The 24,589-nt window shown below is 47.0% G+C and overlaps 1 protein-coding gene across 2 annotated transcripts in view; it reads left to right on the top strand.

Annotated features, from left to right (window-relative positions):
• Positions 1 to 24,589, top strand: part of agap1 (ArfGAP with GTPase domain, ankyrin repeat and PH domain 1) — a 97,248-nt gene that overhangs the window by 44,596 nt on the left and 28,063 nt on the right. For both annotated transcript variants that reach the window (XM_041032219.1, XM_041032218.1), the window contains exons 4-11: positions 2,377 to 2,462; positions 3,370 to 3,511; positions 4,246 to 4,380; positions 9,168 to 9,295; positions 10,013 to 10,168; positions 10,450 to 10,542; positions 21,035 to 21,139; positions 24,199 to 24,367. In XM_041032219.1, the coding sequence (XP_040888153.1) occupies positions 2,377 to 2,462; positions 3,370 to 3,511; positions 4,246 to 4,380; positions 9,168 to 9,295; positions 10,013 to 10,168; positions 10,450 to 10,542; positions 21,035 to 21,139; positions 24,199 to 24,367 (1,014 nt within the window). The remainder of the gene's footprint in view (positions 1 to 2,376; positions 2,463 to 3,369; positions 3,512 to 4,245; positions 4,381 to 9,167; positions 9,296 to 10,012; positions 10,169 to 10,449; positions 10,543 to 21,034; positions 21,140 to 24,198; positions 24,368 to 24,589) is intronic.

Genomic DNA, 24,589 nt, shown 5'->3' with positions numbered 1-24,589 from the left:
GAAACACTGGGGGACGAACGTGTGGAAGAAGAAAACCTGCTGCTCATTAACACTGCCTGTTACAGAGCAGATAATAAAAGCGTTCAGCAGAGCCTCGCGCCTCAGAAGCTGGAAGCAGAGAAGCTTTGGGATTTAGATTGATGGTCACAGACAGAACACTGTGAGTGAACAGGTCCAGCCGTGCTGCTGCTCTGCAGGATGTTTTCAGATGTTGGTGTGTTTCCTGCTCTGACCTGCACATTAAACTCAGTACACACTCTTTTCTCTGGGTTTCTGTTTGTTCTCTAAACTTTGCCTCATTATTTTCTTCTCTTTTTGTTTTCTTCTTTACTCTGTTTCTCCCTCTTGTCTCTGCTCTGGTCAGTCTTCTCCTCATTTGTTTTCTTTTTTCCTCTAAATGTCTCGCTCGTTTTTCTTCAGCTGACCGTCTCTGCCTGATGGACTCTTGTCTCTGGGTGCTGGGTTTGACTGTGCACGCATTAACTGTGGCTGCATCTTTGATGGTTTTTGCTTTTTGTTTCCTCTCTTTCTTCTTTCTGGGCTGCTCTTGTAAACTAGCTGACGTGGATGCAGGTAACTATCCTCCCTCTCTTCCTCTGCCTCACTCTCTTCTTTCCATTCATCTGTTCATGGCTCCATCCATCGCTCCCGTGATTTTGACAGCAGCGTGTTTGGGAACAGCTCGGGTTCAGCTTTGGGAAGGAGACGAGGAGATTACATAAAGTTTGTAATAATGAATGAATATTTACTTAAATTTCCCTGAAACTCGTACCAACCCACAGAGGAAGTCAGTGGGATATTACAGACCTGTAAAACAAAGTGTTTTTCTGTAATCAGTCCAGGTCAAACTGTCCCACACACTGAAAACTCTTCGTTCTCCCACCCTGCAGCAGGCAGACGGTGTCAGACGTGGCGTCGAACCCGGAGCTGAACTTGACGGGCTGCTGTGTCTTAGTTTTACTTTCTGATTGTTTCCCTCGTCTTCATCCTCTCGTTGATCTGTACGTCCACTGCACACAGATGAACACAGCCACTGCTTCGCTGCAGTGACTCTTCACTAAAATAAAACTTTGGATATTTTCCGTCCTGATGATTTGAACTTTTCAACGTGTTGATTAATTAGTGAGACACATTAATCACATATTTTCTAACCACTGAAACAGGCCGTTCTCCCAGAGGGACGGAAACACAACTGTGTGTGCGTGCCTGCGTGTGTGTGTGTGTGTGTGTGTGTGTGTGTGCGTCTTCCCGTCCTCACCACCGTATAAACATCCACTGTATCATTACCCTCTCCGAGCAGCGCAGGCCGTTGTTGCAGCGATGATCTCCTCATGCTGCGCTGCGGCTCCGTCAGCTCGCTCAGACTCGTCCATGGCATTTAGAGATCAGCTGATCCTGATGACAGAACCCGAAATAACGCCTGGACTCCATTTTTAGTTTGAGAGACTTCCTGTAAATCCTCAGGAAGAGATGTTTCTTTCCAAACTGACCCAAACTGAAACATTGCTCCGCTGCACTTTATAATTTTACAGACGGCTGACGTTCTCCACTTAAAGGAACAATTCACCCTGAAATGAAACTTCAGGCGTCCGTCCGTCCGTTCATGAATCTGCAAAGTTAGAGTCTCTTCACTCACAGGAAGGACAGTAAAGAGATATAGTGTAGAATGTCTTTTTGTCCTCTTCCTCATCCGTCTGACTTCATCAGCGGCAGAAAAAAATCTGAATGAGCATGGAGGTCAAGTCCAGAGCTCAAAATAAAAATGTAAAAGGAACAAGTCATGGGAAATAATCACATCTGGGAGCTAAAGTAGAATAACGTTCGAGGGTTTCATCCAGTGAATGTCCTGTTCTTAAATCTGAACCGTGTCCCCCGGGAGCACGGCCTCTGCTGACAGCGTCCAGACTTCCTGCGCTCACTGTCCTGATTTACAGTCAGACATGAAGCGAAATTTCAAAAATAAGTTCAGAGCAAATATGTTTTTTAAGCTTTTAGAGGATTTATCTCAAACTGAGACCAGAAAACAGCTCGACTCTGTTTGAAAGGTCAGAGGTCACATCAGGGGTCACAGTCAGTGTGTGACCCCTGATGTGGACACACACACTCACACGTCATCGAGGTGTTCCACCTGCAGAGCTTCCTTCCTCACCTTCAGCTGCAGGTGGTCGTTTCATTAGTTCTGTCCTTTGTTTTTCAGTCATTTTTATTCTGTTGGATCATTGAACATATCCTCCAGTCACTCTCCTCTTATTTAGTGTTCATCATCTTTCACCAGATCAATCAATCAATCCATCAATCAGTCACTGATTCCCTGTAGAACAGTCTTACATGAATCACCCTGCTGTTGGTCTCTGATGGTTGTCGTGGTTTCTGCAGGCGGTCGCTTTAAGAAGGAGATTGTGGTCGACGGTCAGAGTCACCTGCTGCTCATCAGAGATGAAGGAGGCCCCCCAGAGGCTCAGGTGAGTACTGCACCTGAACGCAACCTGTTCACCAAACTGACAAGTTTGACCTGAGAAACTGACTGCAGCTCTGACGGAGCCAAATACGACCCAGTACGAGAGCAGCGCAGGCACAGCGCTTTAACGTCACCTGCTGTACCCTGACTACTGCTTTGTTCGCTTTGGTTAACTGGATTAGACTGTTTCCCAGCATGCATCAGGGGTGAGGTGTGCTACAGATGAGTCTGATTTATATGATCTTCAGAAGGCAGGGGTGTGTAGGTGAATCACGGCCAGCAGTGTGTGTGAATGTGGAAGTTACAAAGACTGGTTCTGTAAAAAAGTAGAATGAACTTCTGACCTTAAACCAGATTCAAATCCAGCTGTCAACCCGTCATTTGTTGCTTTGTAATCTGATGAATCAGCTGGAACAGAAAGTTTCAGGTGTTTAACAGCTTCTTCCATTATTTACAGTCTTATTTACAGTGAGATGCAGGAGCAGTAATGGAGGCTCGGTTACTTTTTCTCCTGATGTGGATGAGAAGCGTGTTCCTGTGTGAGAGTCTCTGTCCCGTGGAGGACACTGATTTTTGTGTGTGTGATCAGAGAGGACGTGTCCAGGATGAAGTGGGTTTGTGTGTCTGTCCTGCAAACTGACCACATGGATTTCTGATGTGAGCAAGTCTAGACTGAACGTTTATGAATAATTCACTTGTTTTCTCTCAGCTCTTCACCTCTATGCCTTTCAAAGTTTTATCTCCTTACACAGACAGACACAGACAGACAGTGTCTGACTCCCCTGCTCCGTGGCAGACACACACATGGGTTCATTCTTTAAAACGCTTCTGTGATTTCCGGGGGAAAACGTGTGTGTGTCATGATGTATTTTCTGCAGAGTTAAATGTAAATAAAGTTATTTTTCATGCAGTTTGCATTGTGGGTCGACGCCGTGATCTTCGTCTTCAGTCTGGAGGATGAGATCAGCTTCCAGACGGTCTATCACTACTTCAGCCGCCTCGCCAACTACAGGAACACGGCCGACCTGCCGCTGGTCCTGGTCGGCACGCAGGGTCAGACACACACACTCACACACACACACACACACTGTGTGGGTTTTTTAAAGCGTTGCTGCCACCTAGAGGTGTGTTATCATGATACACTGAGGGTAAACTTTTTCCTCACTCCACCACTGCACACTGAACCTGAGCTCAAACAATGAACATTGATTAACATTGATTGACAGTTAATTTATCATCAGTTGATCAGTTAATCACTCCTTTGAAAAGTGATGATGTAAAACAGAAAAACAGCTCATGTTCACAAATGTGAAGCTGGAACCAGAGAATTTTCCAGAACAGTCGCTGGTTTACATACATGAATACATGAATTGATTAATTATTGCGTCACCTCACCTCAGGGGACCCTGTGGGTGGCTCCTCAGGGTCCTCACAGACCACAGAGAGGGAAACAGTCGAATGGATCATCTGAAGAAAAAACGCCCTCAGACATGTAACAGCAGAGGGAGCCAGAGTTTCATTTTTCTATCACAGCTCTTCATGTCGAGACTCACAACACTGTGGGATATTTATCTTCATGACATTTACATGTAGAGGACAGCGCTTAGACACTTTGGTGTAACTTTGTCTTTTCACAGTTAAAGTGGTGAAATTAGAAATGTCAGGTTGGGATTTTGTGAAAAGAACAAACTCTGAGTTTCCCTTTGTTTTATGGAAAACTGTGACGTTTGGAAAGTTTAACATGTAAAAACATAAGACTTGAGCTCTCTCTTCCGTTTCCCTCTCAGATGCCATCAGCTCAGCCAACCCCAGGGTGATCGACGACAGCCGGGCCAGGAAACTCTCCAACGACCTCAAACGCTGCACCTACTACGAAACCTGCGCCACCTACGGCCTTAACGTGGAGCGGGTGTTCCAGGACGGTAAGAACCATGTGTGCATTTCACACAGTTGAGACACAGAGTGTCACCTCAGCAGTTGTGGTCAGGAAAGCAGAGTCCAGTCCTCTGGGAAGGTGACATTCCCTCCCCAGTGCCCCATTCGGCTGCTCTTAATCACACGTCAATTAAGAATTAAATGGACCCGCTCAGCTATTTAGCTCAAACCGAACAGCAATTAAGTTTTATCATAGCGAGGGAAGGAAGGCAGGGAGGGGGGAGAGACCTACAAAAAGAGACGATTCCCCGACGGGATTAATAAAAGAATCAGACATTATAGGAGGAGGAAGGAGATGAGGTGAGGAAGAGGAGGAGGAGGAGGAGGAGAATGTCCGGAGTCACCGAGGTCCTGAGTGAATGTTGCTGGGTCTTATTAGGCCAAGATGGAGCATCAGAGAGTCATGACGGAATAATCCCTCCTAAATTTAAATTCTGATCACTTTCTGTGAATTACTCTTGAAATATTAACAGAATTAAACATGATACACGAAGATACTGAGCAGACATAATCACGTTTACAATGTAAAGATATAAAGAAGATTAAGATCCATAGAGAAGATTCAACAAATTGTCCTTTAGCTTTAGTTCTGTTAGTGGAACAGGTGCAGAAGGCAAACAGAGAGTCTGAGACAGAAAAGGTTTGCAAATAGTAAACCCTGCGGCTGGTTTTTTACATTCTGAAAGCACATTAATAAGAAGAGACAGAGCTGAGACGTTAATGAAGCGGCCGGTCGGCAGGCGCAGGGTTAACGGCTGTAATTAGGGAGAAATAAATGACACGGACTCAGCAGATAATTAGCAGAGCAGCAGTGAGTCTGTCGGCCTCTGGCTCCGTCTGCATCCACCTGAGTTTTATCCTCAGCAGCTCACACTCTGCTGCTGAGCACCTCAGTCTGAGTTTACAGGTTGTTCCTTGAACTGTTGAAGAGCTTTGAGGTGAAGATCCTCACACTCACAAACACTCACAGGTTTAATAAGCACGATATGAGCAGAACCTCGGCTGTTTCTCCTGAAGGGGGCAGCACAGGAACAGAGACACGGCTGTGACGTGCTGTCGAACAGATCTGACTCCAGAGAAGCTTCATAACACAGTTTGTAAATATCAGTGAAAGTGTAATGAAGTCTCAGAAGAGTGAAACAGTTGTTTTTTAATAGTCGCAGAAGAAGAGCAGGGTCAGGGGAAACCACAGAGGAAGAACAGCTGATGGAAGATCCTGGAAACATGAATGAAAGGAGCTGAGTTTGGCAGCAGATCATAAACCTGCTCTTAGAGCTCTCGGCCCAGGAGGAAGCTTTCCACGCTAAACGCTGCCTTATTATCCTATTAATTATTCCACTGTGTGTGTGTGTGTGTGTGTGTGTGTTATTGTGTCTGACACTGTCTCCTTGTATTCTTCTCATCATTATCCCAAATTAATCAGTTTTTTAATCATCCAGCAGAACGATGAGTTTAATGTTTTCTGTTGACGCCTGAAACACGACAGCAGCCTGCAGCTCTGTGTGTGTCTGTGTGTGTCTGTGTGCGTCTGTGTGTGTCTGTGTGTGTCTGTGTGCGTCTGTGTGCGTCTGTGTGTCTGTGTGTGTGTGTCTGTGTGTGTCTGTGTGTGTGTGTCTGTGTGTGTGTGTCTGTGTGTGTCTGTGTGTGTCTGTGTGTGTCTGTGTGTGTGTGTCTGTGTTTGTCTGGTTGATGTATTTATTTGTTATTTATTTATTTTTGTAGATATGTTTATGCCTATTTGTGTGTTACAGGTCAGTGTGTGTCTATTTGTGTGCATGACAGCTTGTGCCTGTTCATGTGTGTGTTTGTATGTCAAAAAAATGTGTGTGTATGTGTTGTGTATCTGTTTGTGTGCATGGAAGCAGTTTTTTATTTTTGGCTGAGTGAGTGAGTGAGTGAGTGAGTGAGTGAGTGAGTGATGAAGTTGGTCCTCTGCTGGCTGAGCGTTTCCTCATTGGCCATACATTGGAGACAATTGGCGTTCTCTCTCTCCGTTCTCTCCGACGTTCTCTCCGACGTTCTCTCTCTCCGTTCTCTCTCTCCGTTCTCTCCGACGTTCTCTCCGACGTTCTCTCCGACGTTCTCTCTCTCCGTTCTCTCCGACGTTCTCTCCGACGTTCTCCAGTTCCTGACAGATTGTTCCTAAACTCTGATCAAATCACAGTTTAGGAATGAGTGTGTGTGTATTGATCTCATGCATATTTACATGACCTTTGCTTCATTTGGCGTCTGGATTGATGGTGGTGGGCGGGGCTGGTCAGCCGGTCGGACGGGGGGCGGGGTTTAATTACAGCGCTCATATTCAGCTCTGTAATGAGCGGGACCGTCGCGGTGATGAGCAGAGGCTCCTCGTGAGGAAACACTAATTCGCACTAATTTGACATGATTGGCTCGTGCGGTGCAGTGAAGGTTCTGATGAGCGGCTGCACGGCGACACGCAGACGAGGAAGTGACCACATCAGTGACCATAACGTTTAACGTTAAAAATAATTGGCCTGCTCGACGTCAGGACAGTTTTTGTGTTGAGGGGTTTGATTGTGTTTCTGCTGCTGTAACTGTAACACAGAGAACAACAGGAGGCTCTTTGTTAAATCCAATGAATGATCCCTGTTTATTTTATCTTTATGTCTTTTAGTAATTTTCTTTGTTTTAGGCTGTGACTCGTTCTGTGTGTGTGTGTGTGTGTGTGTGTGTGTGTTTAACATGTAATTTACTGTAATGGGAAGTGAAGCCTCGTCCAGTTGGGGGGAGTGACCTCTGTGTGAGGGACAGAGGGGGAGGAGGGAGGGTGACAGTGCCGTGCTCCCTCGTCCATCAGCGCGCTAATTTAATTAGCCTAATTGCACCGACATGAACACCCCCCCCCCCCCCCACCCACACACACTTCTGTCTCATCTGTGTTAGAGTGCAGACACAGGGCGCTTCGTTAGCACACGCTAACGAGCTGAGATGACCCCTCACACAATCACTCATGTTCATTCAGAAATACTGATAGAAATGTGAACCTCCTCATACAGAGAGAAACACACACAAAGCACCAATTAAAACAAACGGTTTGTTCACATACACACATTTACACACACATCAGGTAGAGAGGAGTAAGAGGTTCACACCTTCCTCTGAAAGGACACTAGAGGGCAGCGAGTGACCATGGAAACCACAGGAAGGCCACATATTTAATCTGTAACACAGTGATATTCATCAGTAGCTGAGATAGTTTATTACTGTTCACACTCAGAGACCGGGTCACAGAGGTGACCCTCTGCAGCACCTGCTCCGTGTCAGGATCACTCAGACATGAAGCATGTGAACGTGTGATGTGTGGACATGTGAATGTGTGGACATGTGATTACCACACAAACCTCACTGTCCCTTAGAGTTCAGCTCCGTATCTGAGGAGAGAAGAATCATAATCACAGCTGTATCACTGTAAACACTGATGAACTGGAAGGACCACACATCCAGACTCTTACCTGCAGCCCACTGTAGCTTCAGTGTTTAAGGAGTGAAACACTGCAGAGTCAGCTTCACCCCACCCTCCTTCCTGTCTCACCCGCTGGTGCAGCCCTGTCATAAATCTGATCAAAGGGGAGACGTTTCCATTAGAAGGAATGGCAGCTTCTCAGAGCAGAACTGAGATTGATGGATAAAGTTAAATTGCATTAACCGTGCAGTTTAAATATTTAGCGCAGCCTTATCATAACTGTTCTTAACACTTAAAGTAATATACAGCCTGCCAGGGACAGGACGGACACGCTGACATGTATGTGAGAGGCTCTCGGCCACAATCCGGCGTTCACCAGCCTCCAAACACAGGTACATCAGAACAGGCCGGATCCAGAGCTGACAGTGGAGACAGGAGGGAGTTAAGACTTTAGTGACTCCATTATCTCTGTTCCAATAAACACAGGCCTGTTTCATGCGCTCGCAGATGAAACCATTGTTTTAATTGGGCTCGTTAAAGCCCCCGGCTTCGTTAATGAGGAGCCAGTCGTAAACATTTACCTCCGGGTGACACGGAGCCGAGCCAAGGGCAGCAAGAAGAGACAGAAGAAACTCTGAGATCTTAGAAAAAAGAAAGAAAAGCTCCACAACACGTTGAAGTCGTTTCGAACAAAAACAGATAATGAAAAAGAAAAAAATCTGTGTTTTCACTTCGACATGTTCACAGTAAACATTTAGTCTGATTCTGGTGTTTCACCCGACGCTAACCTGAAACTCTATACTGGCTCACCTGCACCGTAAGGCTGAGCTCGTTCACCAGCCTCCTCATTCTGTTATTCATCTGTCCAACTGGAGACCTGAGGACGCCCTGTGACACACACACGCACACACACACACAATCATCTATCAGCTGCAGCGATTATTCTCCCATTATTAGACTGAAGGGGAGGATGGAGATGGTCAGATCAAGGTCCGTGTCAATCAATGACAGACCCCCGATCTCACACACACACACACACACCTACCTCCCCCCACCCTTTATGAGCAGCCAGTCAGAGGAGACGATGCTCAGATCTTCCCTAATTGTCTGTGCAGTGATCTGTAGGTATTGATCAGCCCTCCCTGGGTGCTTCTGTCCCGATTTTAAATGTGATAAAAATCATAAAAGCATCAGGAGAAATGATGTTAAAAGACTCCAACAGAATCATCAGGCAGGAAACCTAATGAAAGCAATGACAGAAGATTTAACAGTTAGAATGAAGTGTAACGGAGTTAGTTTCAGGTGTTTTGTGACTGACGGACATGTTGTGTTGTGTCGTGTGTGTTACAGTTGCTCAGAAGATTGTGGCCACCAGGAAGAAGCAGCAGTTGTCCATCGGGCCGTGCAAGTCGCTCCCCAACTCACCGAGTCACTCGTCCGTCTGCTCCACGCAAGTGACGGCCGTCCACATCAGTCAGGTCAGAGGTCACGCCCAAACACACTTAGGAGCTAGAAGTAATGCTGCAGGACTCGGACTTTATTACAGACTCATGTACTGTAATATAAAAACAAGCAAACACCTTGATATTCACCACAAACACAGTGAAGTGCACACAGACTCTCCCTCCCTGTGCCGCTCGGGCTTCAGGCCGTGAAGCTCTTCGATCCTCATCCTTCAATCCTCCATCGATTTCTCATTAAAAAGCCATCGCTCAGTGTGTCTGAGCAGCTCCGCCACATCCCCCGAGAGCCGTGTTTATCTTCCCGCAGCCTCCACCAAACAGCCCTCGGTGCATCTTTAGCTCTCACTGATTACTGTCAAGAGTTCGCCCCCTCTCGCTGCACTCAGGAGGCACCTATTACACTGATGAGACGTCCAACACATTAGAAACACCAGGAAACTTTTCTCATACCGTGCAGAGGCTCGTACATTCACAGATGACTCACAAAGAGAAGGATTCGTTCTCTCAAACTCCGAACAAGGACTCGCATTTTTAAATCAGAGACTGAATGTCATCTGCTTTTATTCCAGTTTTCATTGTGAAATTAAAGTTAACAGTTTACCTCACGCTGTAAAAATCCTGTTGAGTGTTTGTGAATGAGTGAATCGGTGAGAACATGAGGAAGGCTGCTACTGAGGCTCCGTCACGTTTTCCTGTATAAAAATATCAAAATGTTTTTTTCCATCCATCCAGACGAGTAACGGCGGCGGCAGTTTGAGCGACTATTCTTCGTCCGTGCCGTCCACGCCCAGCACCAGCCAGAAGGAGCTCCGTATCGACGTACCGCAGACCACCAACACGCCAACGCCCGTCCGAAAGCAGTCGAAGCGCCGCTCCAACCTCTTCACCGTGAGTCCTTTTCCAAAACACACAAACCCCTTATGTCAGGGGAGACGCCACTCAGTTCACATACCAGCCTCACCACACGCTTCGTTAGCAGCTGTTCTGGGGCTTTCAGTCATATCACATGATCTTCATCAGCTGATGGAGTTTGATCAGCTGTGATGGAATTGTCCATGTTTTTCTGACACGTTTAGGACAGATGTTAGTAAAATGTCAGTTTGTTCTCAGTGTGGTTGAAGTCGATCTCAGTGCTGTTAATAAAGGTTATTGTTTCACCTGGTCCACAGTCGAGAAAGGCAAGTGAGACGGACAAGGACAAGAAGGGCCTGGAGGCCCGGGCCGACAGCATCGGCAGCGGGCGAGCCATCCCCATCAAACAGGTGAGACGGAGACTTCCTGTCTGTTCTGTCGCTCTGTCTCTGTGTTTGATGCCTCGGCCTTGATTAACAGTGAAATCACACACTTGACATCAATTAGAGCGAGGGGCTCTCCCGGGTCCTCCAACCAGATCATTAGGAGAAGAGAGAGGGAAGGGATTTCACTGTCACTCCCTCCGTCGCTCTTTTCTCCTCCCCCCCCCCCCCCCCCCACCTCCCCATGTCCCTCTCTTTTCCCACTCAGAGCTGCTTCTTCCTGAGCTCTTTGATTGGAGCGTTGGCAGCAGAAGCGTTTTAAAGGAATAAAAGAGGAAGAAGGGGAAGCAGAGGATGAAGGGGACGGCGAGCAAAGAGCGAACATCACCACAACCTCAACACGCACTCACATAATCACTTTCATACACACATCCCTGCTGCGACGGCGAGGAGAGCACCTGAATTGGCTCTTAATTTGTGGCAAACAAGCTCCCCTCGTGTTTGAGGAGCAGTGGGTGAGCCGGCGAGAGGGTGAGGGGGGGTGACGGAGGCGGCAGAAGGGTAGCAGGGGGGTCTCCCGACAAAATCAGGCAATTAGCGATCGCTAATCGGCACCTCTTGTGTCGACGCTGCTGCCTCGTTTGTAATCTCCTAATGAACAAATTGTATCTCTGCTTAGGGGCCGCCTCACCAGGAGAGAGGGGGTGAGAGACATAGAGACAGGCTGACAGAGAGAGAGAGAGAGGGAGGCATGGCTGCTGTTTGTGTTTGGGGTTGTCGTTTAAGAAAAGGCCTCGCTGTGCTGTCACAGCAGAGTGGACAGTAATTGCCGCTGAACGCCGTCCTCGTCTTGTGAAAGTCCCTCTTCAGCTCTCAGTGGCTTCAAACGCACCACTTTCTTCTTCTTCTGTGGTGTTAATGCAGTGGCTGAGCTCAGCAGGCGGAGTCCAGCTTTCCGGTCCCCTTAATTCAGTCTGAGAGCAGGCTGGAGTGCCGGAGACACTCTTCATTAAGCCCTGAATCATTTCACAGAAATAACTCAAAACATGATGAAAAAAAGCATCTTAGCTGAACTGAAGACGTTTACCTGACCTCCTGGAATATTTCACTTCCAGAACCTTGATTTTCTATGTGGCAAAGTGTTTGCTGTAGCAGCCTCATGATTAAAGCCTGTGAATCGCGTGGACCAGGCGCGAGCTGTGACTTCCTGTCATCGTGAGGCTGCGAGGCGAGCTGCAGAAATGCCAAGCAGCAGCGCTGGGTGGGTGAATACGCTGTCGATGATCACGTAACGTGCCTTAAAGCCACAATCTGTAGTTTTTACATTTTATATTCTGTTGAAATCATCACACCTGAAATCCTAAGTTCTCCCTCAGCTGACAGTTACTCATTATCCCAAACCTGCTCCATGAAACCACGGCTTATTTTTTAAGTCAGCTGATCAGAGTCATGTTAATAAAGCCAGACACATACTAAGCCTGGCATGGCACAACATGGCAGATGTGCCCCCCCCTCCCCCCCCTCAGCAGAATAAAGCAGAGGAGGCAGCGCTGTGAGGCAGAGCGCCGAGCTTCCTCCAGTTGTATTTTTTGGAAGTGGATGTTAATTGATTTGATGGTTCCCTGTGGTCGCTCTCGCCTCGTCTCCCTTCCTGCTCCTCAGTGTCGACGACAGGCTCAACACACCGCGGACCTGCTCCCTAATTAGACTGTGTGTGTGTGTGTGTGTGTGTGTGTGTGTGTGTGTGGGCACTTTATAAAGACTGCATGTGTGTCAGACGAGAGATTGCTCTTCACATTCAAGGTTCAACTACCTTTTCCCCATTAACGCTCCATTTGCACTCCATTTTACTTTGTGTGTGTGTGTGTGTGTGTGTGTGTGTGTGTGTGTGTCCTCCCATTAGCACCGTGTTCACACTTGTTTTTAATGAGACGTGGTCTGACTCCGTCACCTTTTTGTCTCCCAACATGAACTCAGTCAGATATTTATAACTCACCACACAAACCACGTCTCAATCAATCAGCTCTGACTTCAGCTCATTAACAGACACATTTAAATACACAGGAAGATCAAATATATACGCCGTGTTCTCTTCACCATCACTCACTGACGATCAAAGAAAATAAAATCACTTTAATAAAGTAGGAAACTGTGTAAAAATTAATTTTCGGTCTGAGGCAAATTTTTAAAAATGTGAAGCACAGATGCCCATAAGCTTGTAGGAGCCCTGAGTCGAGTAATATATATTTATAAAGCTAGTTGACTTACTAATTACACCACCTTACAGCGGGCTTTTAAAATGAGCACACGCTGTCCAACTAAATCAGCTTATAACAGCTTAAATTTGGTTTTGTTTACATGTAGTTTACATGTAAAATGGCAGTGAATTCATTAGACATGAAAAAGGCCTGAGAAAGTTTGAAAAAGTCTGAAGAGTCTTTTCTCCTGCCTGACACAGACCATTGTTGTTCTGTGGTCGTAATGATCCCAGTAACTGTCAGATCGGAGAGTAAACAGCCAATCAGACATCACCTGCCCCGGTGTTTGGCTCTGAACTCATAGCTCACTGTAACACACCTGGTGAAGTGCAGGGAGTTTGCAGGTAAACCTTAGATCCCACAGAGAGGACGCCGAGGAAAGGCAGAGTTATCACTGTGAGCTGGCCTGGAGTCGTGCAGCGACGTCCGCAGCCACAAACATTCCCCAATATCCTCATCAACCTGCCGTCATTAACCAAACGCAGATTCCCGCTGTCGGAGGAAGGAGGCGGCTGAGACAGTGACCTAACAGAGTCCGACATCTGCCAGAGAGATTAGGGGCGTCACGTTCCTGGTTGCAGCATAACCACCGCCGTACGATCGCGGTACGATCGCCATACGGTCGGCGTACGATCGCCGTACTGCTGTGAGCTTTCTGCTCAGTTTAAAACACTATATGTTACACATATATATGTTCACATCCAGTTAATGACATGAACTGTGAAATCAAAATATGAAGATTTCAGTATGAGTAGCACCGTGTCAGACTGACAGTCGGATTATTGTCTGTGAGTTTTTGGCGGCTCTCCGTGGGCTTCTTCTGTTTGTTATACCTGTGTGTGTGTGTGTGTGTGTGTGTGTGTGTGTGTGTGTGTGTTGAGTCACTTGTTCGCTCCTCACCCTTCCTGATCTCATTAGAGCGACTCTTAGTGCGACTCTCAGCCACTCAAGGTGACGGCGTTTGTTCGCCTTTTGTTACAGGGAACGCCTTCGTTAAGAGAGTCCAGCGCTCATTAAAAACACACACACACACACACACACACACACACACACACACACACACAGAGGCCAGGACATGGTGGTCTCAGTAAGCTGTAATGAGTACGAGGCGGGCCTACACTCTGACACAATTAGCTCGTACAAGTCAACACACATCGTGTACTGAGACCCACTTATACACAGACAAACAGTGTGACATACACAAACATCTATGTTGATATTAATGCTCTCACAGTAACAGCCCCACAGTCAGTGTGTTAGCGTGTTTGCGTGGGCGGTACGAGGTCAGATGTGCCGCGTACGCTGTCGTTGTTAAAAATACACAGTTAACAAAGGTGTTTGCTGATTAATCTGTGTTTATCAGACTGTTTGGATACGTAAATGAATAGTTCACCTATTAAAGACACAATAAATGAACATGCTTATTCTAATTAACTCTCTGAGGGACAACATTTATCCCTGCCACCTGCACGAGGAACTGAAACAGGAAACACATGTGGAGTCAAAGCTGAAACCTCCTGCTAAGAAGCTTCGCTGCCACATGAAACCACAGAGGAAACTCTGGCTGTACCGGCAGCTGATTGGTCCATTCTCCTCTTCTTCTTCTTCTTTCTTGAAGTGAGCGGATGCGTCCAGCTTTGTTTACAGAGGCTGTTGACGGCACAGGGCTCCTCCGACATCTGCTCCACGCCGCTAATTAGCCGATAATTACCAGAGAGAGAGGGAGAGGCTTGCTCATGTCTCTGTCAAGCGGCTGACCGAGGTGCTTTGAAAACCAACAATCTAACAAATTAATTTCCTCCGACACAGCAGCCGAGCCGCTGGGACCGCACACACACCGGAGAGGGTTTCTTCTTCTTCTTAACCTTTATTTACTCGAGGAGGGTCGAGCGAGCACGACGGTGTTTTTTCACCTGGGAGCTGCCCAGTACAAACACAGCCTCTTACTGGTGACCAAGGCCGACTCCGTGACAGATAATGAGAGGAGGAAATGGTTCTTATTCACTTTCACTAAACTGCTGCCTGGATTCTCCAAACCATCAGGGAATCTGAACTGGAGACCTTGGAGTCAAAATCCTGCTCACGTGGATTTTAAAGGTTCAGAGACTCCAATTAGGAGTTTAATGTCCTTATTAGAGGAAGATTTGTAACTAATGATGCACCTTCAACTCTAATTAATTCCTCTCCTGCTTCTGAGAAGATCTCAGCAACTGTTCTTACTTCTTAAAGCCCTATAATATGTATATATTATACATACATATATATATATAAACTTCTGCACATATTAAGAAATAAACTCACAGAGAGTTTAAACTTGATGATGATTAAAAAATGAGTTTTCCTCCATGTAATCAGAACATTGTTACTCCTGCTCTAACTTTTCAGCGAGGTCTGTGGGAACCTGGCCCTTCCCTTAACCCGTCCATGCCCTCTCGTGCTGCAGCCACTGAGCAGTTAATAGATGCCCTGACTTCTGCTTCTTGTAGAAGTCTCAAGGCTTCGGCCGCCGTCTTCTTCTTCTTCTTCCTGTGAGGAGCTGAGTAGTGTTGTGGTTGTAATTGCCTCTCGCGGGGTTGCAGACGAGCGCGGGGCTGGGTGGTTTTGACAAGTCTACTCGTCCCCCCTCAGCGCCGGGCGCTTTGTAAGGAGTTAAATTGGATGGTTAATTCGGGTGTTATTTACCCTGTAATTCATTAGTTTCGCCCCGCCATTGGCAGCGGGCAGGCTGTAATTTCACGCTTCGCAATAAAAGATGTCTCATAATCTGCTTCATTTAGCAGCCAAAGAATTTAATGAAATTAACTGCGGCCCTAATTAAGACGGTGAATATTAAAGACCTGCTATCAAGGCTTTAACGAGGGTGACATGATCCGCCTTCCGCCGGATTGGAAAAATATCATTTCCCTGGGAAAGGTTGTCACCGCTCGGAGCCATTTTGGCCATGATGACATTTTTGTCATGCACACTAACCCCTGGAAATTAGATTTTTCGGGGGGTGGAGGGTGGAGGGTGGAGGATGTGTTGGAGGGTTGTCTCTCCCTTTTTAGTTTGAGAAATAATTAAAACAAGGAACACAGGCGTCAATCAAAGAGCATTTTTAGACTGTGCTCATTACGCCTCGGCGCGGCGGTCTCCACGGAGCGCTCCACAGTTTTTGTTTGGCACGGGGGTGTTTCTCCGAGCACGCTGAAGTGTCCCTGTGGTCGCTTTGTTGTTTCATGCCGTGTGTGTGTGTGCGTGTGTGTATTTGGTTTGTTGTGTACACTCATCTGATGATAAGCCGGACAAAAGCGACCAGCAGTGACCTGAGGGTCTCTGACTGAGGAAGAGGAGTGTTGTTTTCCTCACATCCTGTCTCTCTCTGAGTGTCAGCGTCGAGCGAGGGGCGAGGGTTTTTATCCACTAATGAATTGAGACTGCTGGAGTAAGGTTTGGATAATTGAGTTTCTAATTAATTACCCAGAACTCTTATCAGATAAATCAGCTCCTCTTCAACCCCCCTCTTCTTCTGTGGTGTTTTATTTGATCTGGTCTGCGTCCTGCTCCCCTGGGCCTGCCCTTCGCTGTCCTTGCCTCATCAACACCGACCTTGTTGTGGAGACCGATGCTTCTGTGTGTCAGTTGGTGTGTGTGTGTGTTTTGATGTGAGTTGTGGGTTTTGTTCTCTGGTTTGGTGATGTGCTGGTTGTTTACCTCGACCGTAGCTTGTTGTACACCAGGCTAGCACTTTTTTATTTCAGTGGCCAGTATTTGACCTGCTGTTCCTGACTGTGAACTGATCCAGGACAAGTGTCCTTTAATCTTTGTGGTGATGTCTGACTCCAAAACAACTGTTTCTTATTTAGATAAATATAAATAAATCTTTTCTTTCGTTCCACTAAAGCCTCCAAAGTTAAATGTTTTCCTTGTAAGAGCAGTGAAGAAGACTGCAGGTCAGAGCAGACGTGAGCACTAACTTCAGCTGTTTCCCTTAAAGGTGATATTTACCTGCAGTGAGTCACATGACATCAGTCTCTTCCCTTCCTGTCTGTTTTTTTGTTTTTGTTTTCCTGCCTGGAATCTCAGACTCAATACAAACCGAGACACTCTCCTCTGTCTGAGAGGATGATGGATGACCTGCGATCACCGCTCAGGCCAGATCAGATGGCCCTACGATAGAGCAGGGAGCGTCCAGCTTCCCTCCCACCCGTCGTCACCCCCCACTCTGCTGTCTGCAGGGGGTGACACCTCTAATTTAGCCTCCTGCTCTCTGGGGACGTTGAAGAACAAAAGGGCCCGGGTCCCTTCGAGATGTTCTCTGGAGGGTTTGTCCACGTCTTTTCCACAGATCTCACCTCCCCTGTATCTCCTCTAAGATTCGCTGTCACTCCCTTCAAGAGGCCCAGGGAGAGTCCATTGTCTGAGGAAAATAGGGGGGTGATTGAGTGATTAGAGAGTAGATTAGTCTGTATCAATAGACGGGCAGGAAACAAGCCTCTGAAAAACTTCCTTTATCAGACAGTTTCTTTCTAGTGGTGCCTGGATTCACACAAAGGAAAGTAATTATTGTTAGAAAGGAAGAATCATGTTTAATTTCAGGGTTTGTATGATCCATAAACATGATGAGATAAAAAAGAAAGTTGTATTTTTTCAGCACACCTTTCATTAATCACTCTTCTGCTTCTCTCTAATGTCTGTGCTTCCATCCAGCATTTCCGTCTTCTAACATGTCTGACATGTGACTTTGGTGGTCTTTAATCAGAAACCCTCAGGTATGAGCCCGTGAACATTTTCGGATGCGTCGTCTAACGAATGACTTCATCTCTTGGCTACCCTCAAGCTAGCGACCTTTTCTTAAGCACTACACCACAATACTTCACCGAAGCGAAGAAGCGTCTGAGTGCGAAAGAAGAGGAACTGTGTCCCGGGGAGTTTTGTGTTTTTGGAGAACTATAACTAGTATTTATATCTAAAAGAAGACTCCTGCATCCTTCCATCCTTCCTTTCTTTGCTTCCTTTCCTACCTTCCTGGTTGTGTCCACTTGAACAAAGCATGGACTCTTCATGCTTCTGTGTTCTGCTGTTAAAAGAAGAACCCACAGTTGTGAACCTCACTTATGCCCTTGGACGTTTTTGGATGCCTAACAAATGACTTCATCTCTTCGCCCCCCAAGCTAGCGACCTTTTCCTAAGCACTACCCCACAATACTTCACCGGGGCGGAGAAGTGCCTCGGTACAGCGAGGAGAGAGTATATCTGAGGATGTATTTATCTCCCCACATCTATTTCCCCATGTGGAGACCTTGTGAGCTGTCATGGCTGCCCCCCCCCCGCCCAAAGGTAAAATAAGAGGCGACGCGTGTGTGTCATGAAGCATGGGGAGGTGAATAATGAAAGATATTACCCATCAAGAGGGCTTCGACGCAGCGTTCAATTAGCCTTTCCCTCTCGCAAACTGATCACTTGTCATCCTCAGGATGGATGGCCAAAATTAATTCGCTGACGTCTCCCTCCCCAAATCCCAGCTTCAGATGGAAAAGTGTAAGAAAAATTGGTTCACCCCTCAGTTTAGATCAGTGCGGGCCTGCAGCGGTGGAGATCGAACCTCCACTTCAACATCCTCTGAAGATCCTCCTCTTCTCAGTCAGTCTTTTCTCTGCTTTAGTTTTACCGTCATTTTCATTTTTTTGTACAAAAAATATTTTATGTTTTATTTTCACTTTACTGTGAATTCAGCAAAGTGTAGAAACAGATCCTGCAGACTCTGAAGATACAAGCCTTTGGTGTGAAACAGGCACAGCTCAGGAATGAAAACTAAGCTTTTTCTTCCTTTTTAACCAACTTTTGATGAAAAAAGTGTTGTTGTTTTCACATTAACTGTGAACTCAGTGTTGAATAAGACATTTTCCTTTCAGCTCTAAATAATCCAGCTGAATGAAATATCTCATCTCTCAGGATCTAAGTATAAAATCCAGCAGAGAGCGGAGGAGTCAGCCTCTGCACTTCTAACTTATCTGTGAAATTTGCTTCTTGATCAATTAAAATTGATAAAAATCCAGCGAGTCTGAGGTGACCTAAGTCCCAGTGTAAACACACGTCCTCTCTGCCTGGAAACATGTTGCCGCTCGCTCACTAACAGGCAGTAATGGATGATCAGCTGGCCTGACAGCTGCACGGCTGCCGGCAGCTTTCACTTCAGAGCAGCAGGAAGCTCGTCAAGTCGCGTTTAGCGCACCGTGGGGAGCCCCGTCGTCGTAGCAACTCTCTCTCTCTCACACACACACACACACACGCTGCTTGCTCTGTGTTACTTCCTCATGACATGAGCTGAATTAAAGAAATCACTGCAGCATCACTGACCCGGCGAAGCTCCACAGATGTAAAACTCAACTCTCAAGTGATGATTTTATTATGTGGCTGTAACTGATCCTACTCTTGGGAGAGATGACCTTTTAATCATATCAGATTAGGATGCAGCGGAGTTTAACTCTGTAGGTGGCGCTGTTGCACATCCCAGCCTCCCTGTTCTTCCTCTGTGTTCCAAACCAACAATATTTAATCTGCATGAAACTGATCCAACAAATCTCCAGGTATGAAAATGTAAAATCGTACAAGAGCTGCACAGGTTGAACTGTGTCATACGTCAGTTACTGATAACACGCCGCAGCATTCCTGCTGTGTCAGCTGTACAGGTGTGCACTGATTCTTCCTCTGGACTGAAACCAAAATGGCCTCAGAACAGGAAACTCCCTCTCACACTTTGACAGTGTTTTAAAACATGTGGGTGAATGCAGATGTGGTGTGATTCCACCTTTTACATGCTGTTAGCACAGACTCCATCTGCACTGTCCGCTGTCCACCGTCTCACTTTGGAGACATTCATAAGAAACATGTCTCATTTGGTTTCATCGTGCACAGTCTCGTCCATCTCGTCCTTTGCGTTCCACTTCCCTCTTTGTCACTCTGAAGCGTTCCTTCCTGGCGTTATGTCACCGCCAATTACACCGAATGTGCCGTCGCTTGCAGCGAGGGTCACCCCGGGCCTGCCGCTCTGTCCCACCGCCACCGACCGCCTTAATGAAAGCTGAGCGGTCGGGGCAGCGGAGAGCAGGCTTCTGTCCATCAGCGGGCCTGTCCATCTCACCCCCTCCACCCTTCTTCTTCTGTGGTGCCTCTGACTCCCCCCCTTCCTCCCTTCACGGCTGGACTCTATTAATATCCTCTGTCGGAGTGTTAATGTTGTAGAGGTCCAGTGAAGTGACACGCGTGGCAGCACGGCTGTAATTGCTAATCAGCGGACAGTTTTATCCCCCGCCGCCGCCTCCCACTCTCCCCCCTACCCCTCTCTCTCTCTCTCTCTTCTCTTTTTGATCCTTCTTTCTCCCATCTCGATCCCTCTCTCTCGCCTTCTCTTTGACCTTCTTGCTCTCTCTCTCGCTCACCTAATGAATCCAGCTCAAATGAAGTGTGGGCGGGCGAGCGGGCGGTCGCTCGGCCTAAACGGTCAGTCAGCCGCAGCTGATGTGCGTAGGAGAGAGAGAGAGTGTGAAACAGGGATGTTAACAGGCCTGAAGAGAAAGAAAAAAGAGTCAGACAATTAAATAACTGCTGATTTCCCTCCGTCTTTTCTCTTCTCGCTGCTCCTTTCAGCTCCGGTGCAAATTTCGGATGTTAAAATGTTGTTTTGGGCAGAAATGAGTTCTTATTTAATCGCTCCTCTGGCTTTAAGCTCGTTATCTTCGCTCCACAGACTCTGAATGTAATTCAGCTCCGCTGTGCACAAAGAGGACAATCACAGAGTCGAGATGCTGTAAAAAATGCACAAACAGGACATAGTGACTCAGTCTGAAGAGCTGAAACACACACTCAGTGATGTTCACGTTGTACTCTGTATGGCCAAAAGTACGCGGACATCCCCTTCCACATATGAAAGGGGATGTCTGTGTGCTTTTGGTCTGAGGAGGTGTTTCAGTCTGGTATAATGAAGGGAAATGTTAACTCTACATTTTAGACCAACGTGTTGGTCCAGATTTGTGGCCTTGGGGCCAGCCAGTGCTTTTACATGCATTAAAGTGGCCACATTATGATCAGCTTCGTGCGATGTGCAGAAACCTGGACGTCCAGCTCGATGTCTCAGCTCTGTAAACTCATCACAGTCACATGTTACTCAGTCATACTGCTTTCATACTCTGGTGGTTTGATGCCGCTGCTCTGGAGGTGGAGGAGGTGCGATTGTGTCTGTTTGTGTTGAACTTGTTGTTGTTGTTGTTTTCTTGATGCAGGGCATGCTGCTGAAGAGGAGCGGCAAGTCCCTCAACAAGGAGTGGAAGAAGAAGTATGTGACGCTGTGTGACAATGGACTGCTCACCTACCACCCCAGCCTGCATGTAAGGCCCCCCCACACACGCACACACACACACACACACACACACACACACACACACACACACGCACACACACACACACACACACACACACGCACACACACACACAGTGTTGATGGCTTGTGTATTAATTAGGACTCGTCATCTGTTTGCCCACGTCGGCGTTGATGATGTGAATATCAGCTGTAATGTCTCTGCTAATTGCCCCGGCTCTCTGCCCTGTTGGCACAGTATCCTGCCCTGACACTGCTTTATTATCCCACACATACACACACACGCACACACACACACACACACACACGCACACACACACACACACACACACACACACAGACACACACTCTGTTTTTGTGTCTCTCACTCTCTCTCCTGACTGAATTTCTTTGTCACATCCATGTTAGACGCTTCACATTTGACAGATTTTCTGCTCAGATATTTTTGTGCAGCAGACAGCAGGTTTGTCATCACGTGTAGTTCATCAGTCGTTTCTCCGGTCGTCTGATTTCGTGGGAAATTTTTTTTTTTTGCTTGAAAAGTGACTGAAGTGACTCATCAGTTATCAGAACAGTTGCCTGTTGTTCTTCCTTTGAGCAGCTAATAGAAGCAGCTCTGGAAACACACAGTACAACACAAGTTTAAACCCAGAGGCTCAGCGGGTTGTACGTTGAAGTCCCAGCGTCCTTGTGATTGGTGGGTTTGAGCAAGGCACTCCTCCAGCCGAGGGCTGTGGGTTTGATTCCCTCTGGAGCCGCTCAGGCCTGAGACGTTTCCACACTTTAAACAGAGAAACCAAACTGCACACGTCCATCACTGATTAGAGCAGCTGATGCAGTAAATTAGTGTTAAAACTCATCACTTAACACATCAACACACACTCATCTATAAACACACACACACGCACACACACACAAACCCCCTCCAGCACCAAAAAGCCAGGTTTTCCTGAGCGTGTTGCATCTGCAGCTCGGGCGTCAATTAGCGTGTTTGCGGAGGCTAATCGAATGAAACTCAATCAGCGCTGCTAATTGCCCGACTATGTGCAAAGAAATCACATTAATGCTTCTAATTAAGTGGATGGCAATAGATGCCACCTAATTGGCAAGAAAAGTCTCCTCTGAAGAGACGAAGATCGGGCCAAAAACAGGCGAGAGAGTAATTCATTGCCTCTTGTGTGATTCTGAGCAGTGAGAGTTGTTGTTGCTCATTTTGTTTTTGTAATGCTCTGTAGCAGTGAGGAGGGCAGCGTGTCCTGTGTGTGTGTGAATGGACAGTATTTAACGTGTGTAGTTTTTCACTTTTACACATTTTAATGTGGTGAACTTTAGCTGGACTTCCTGTGTGTGTGACAAACCATTAGCTCTAACACTTCCACTCCATCTGACATACAAACACCTCCACTGCCTCTTTTATCCATTTCTACTCCTCCGTCACCCTCATCACTTCTTCCTTAACGCTTTCTGTCCGACCACCGAGCTCCTGCTTCTTCTCTTCCTTCGTCTGCCGCCGTCTCTTTCTCCATCGATCCAGGTTTGGGCGAGCTCGCCCTTTATGGATTCCTGTTTCCCTCGGTGTCAGCAGTATTCAGATCTCTGTTCATGTTGCATTTTTCACACTGACGCTGCCGTTTATGCATCCATTTATACTGAGTGAACACACACACACACACACACACATTTACATACACTCTTAAACACACAAGCAGCTATAAACACACTTAATTTCTTTGACACTTGTAATTTGATAAATGCAGATACTTTTTTTCTGCGTCATACACACACACTGACTGTCTGCCACACACACACACACACACACACACACACACCACCTGCTGTCGGTGTGTTTGGTCGATACACACATCCATCCTGGATGTTGCTGCATGGTGTGGATGATCGGGCTGATGATGAAAGCTCTGCAATGCAAATGGAGACTCAATTACTGTGGTCAATCTGTCGGAGGGGAGTGTGTGTGTGTGTGTGTGTGTGTGTGTGTGTGTGTGTGTGTGTGTGCGTGTGTGTGTGGAGGGTTTACCCAGCGGGCCCCTGGCTCGAGGGCTCTCCGGTGGCTTGTTAAGACGCCATCGAGAGCACTTGGCTTTGAATTGGCCTTTTGTCAGCTGAGCTGCCAGAGGGGGGCGGAGTGTGTGTGTGTGTGTATGGTCCTGTAGTTCTGTTTCTGTGAGGACCAATTAGAACTTTAGAGCTGGAAAGTGAGGACATTTAGTCCTGTCCTCTCTGCTTCACATGGCTGTCAGAGGGTGATGGTGGAGGGTTTGTCAGTCTGACAGATGCATTTTATTCCACAGGTTTTATCTTTACACAACGCAAACTCTCCACTTTCTAAGAACATTCTCACTATTTACAGATGTTCAAAGAAACGTCCTTCCTTTCATAAACTGTCCTCACTAGACTGTCCCGAGTCTTCAGAGACGTCCTCTTTTTAAAAAGACTCTCCAGGTCTGAAAAATACTGGTCCTCACAAAGATGGAAGGACAAGAACACACACTCTCAGGCAGCTGTTTAATCCGGCACAGCGGGTATCCTGAGCTTTGTTTCTCCTCATCTCCTTCATGTTGAAGAGGAGACCGACCTCCCACAATGCCCTGCTCCTCTCAGGTCACCACTGACACTCCACCCTCCTCAGAGAGGGGGTGGATTTAACAAGCGCCTCTCGTCCGTCATTAACACTCACAGGAGGAGTGTTGATCATCGGAGGTCGGTGGAGGCGTCCGACGGCGATCGGTCGCGTTTTGGGCGTGTCGGCAAACGGGCGGAGCCAATCAGAGTCATAGTGTCCATCCACTTCAGCGCCGCTTTGAGGGATTAGTGTGGCTTTGTCTCCATTGTATGATTTGGGGATTTAGGAACTTTATTATCCAGAATAATCCCCTCACCAAAGAATGACACACTCATGATGAAGTTTCCAGTCCACGCTTTAATTTACTGGTCCTGTTTTATATTTAGTGACAGTGTAAGTGCTGACGCTGTCACTGGTGTTCACTGTGACAACTCTTCTCTTTTTGATTTGAGATGCAGTTTCCTTTGTCTTCTTCCCTCCTCTCTCAGGACTACATGCAGAACGTCCACGGTAAAGAAATCGACCTGCTGAGGACCACGGTGAAGGTGCCGGGGAAGAGGCCGCCTCGTGCCGTGTCCACCTGTGCCGCCGTGCCGAGTCCCAAAACCAACGGCCTGACCAAGGACATGAGCAGCCTGCAGCTGGGACAGACTCCAGGTGAGACCTCAGACCAGGAGGAGGCAGCTGTTCTTCCTGCTCTTCCTCATGTTTCAAGGTGTGCAGAGGTCCAGTCACCTTCCTCAGCAGCCGAGACCGAGGAATAACCGGCATTTATTTTTTAATTGTGCCACTAATTGCTGCCGTTGTTCCCTTATCAAAAACACGAGCATGTGTTGAATATTGAGGAGACTGGAAGCTGAAATGAAACAAAAGCAGTAT

This window comes from Toxotes jaculatrix, chromosome 24 (genome assembly GCF_017976425.1).
Source record: "Toxotes jaculatrix isolate fToxJac2 chromosome 24, fToxJac2.pri, whole genome shotgun sequence".
In the NCBI taxonomy this organism is placed as follows: domain Eukaryota; kingdom Metazoa; phylum Chordata; class Actinopteri; family Toxotidae; genus Toxotes; species Toxotes jaculatrix.
The sequence above is the reverse complement of the archived record's forward strand: the minus strand, read 5'-3'. Positions and strand labels throughout refer to the sequence as shown.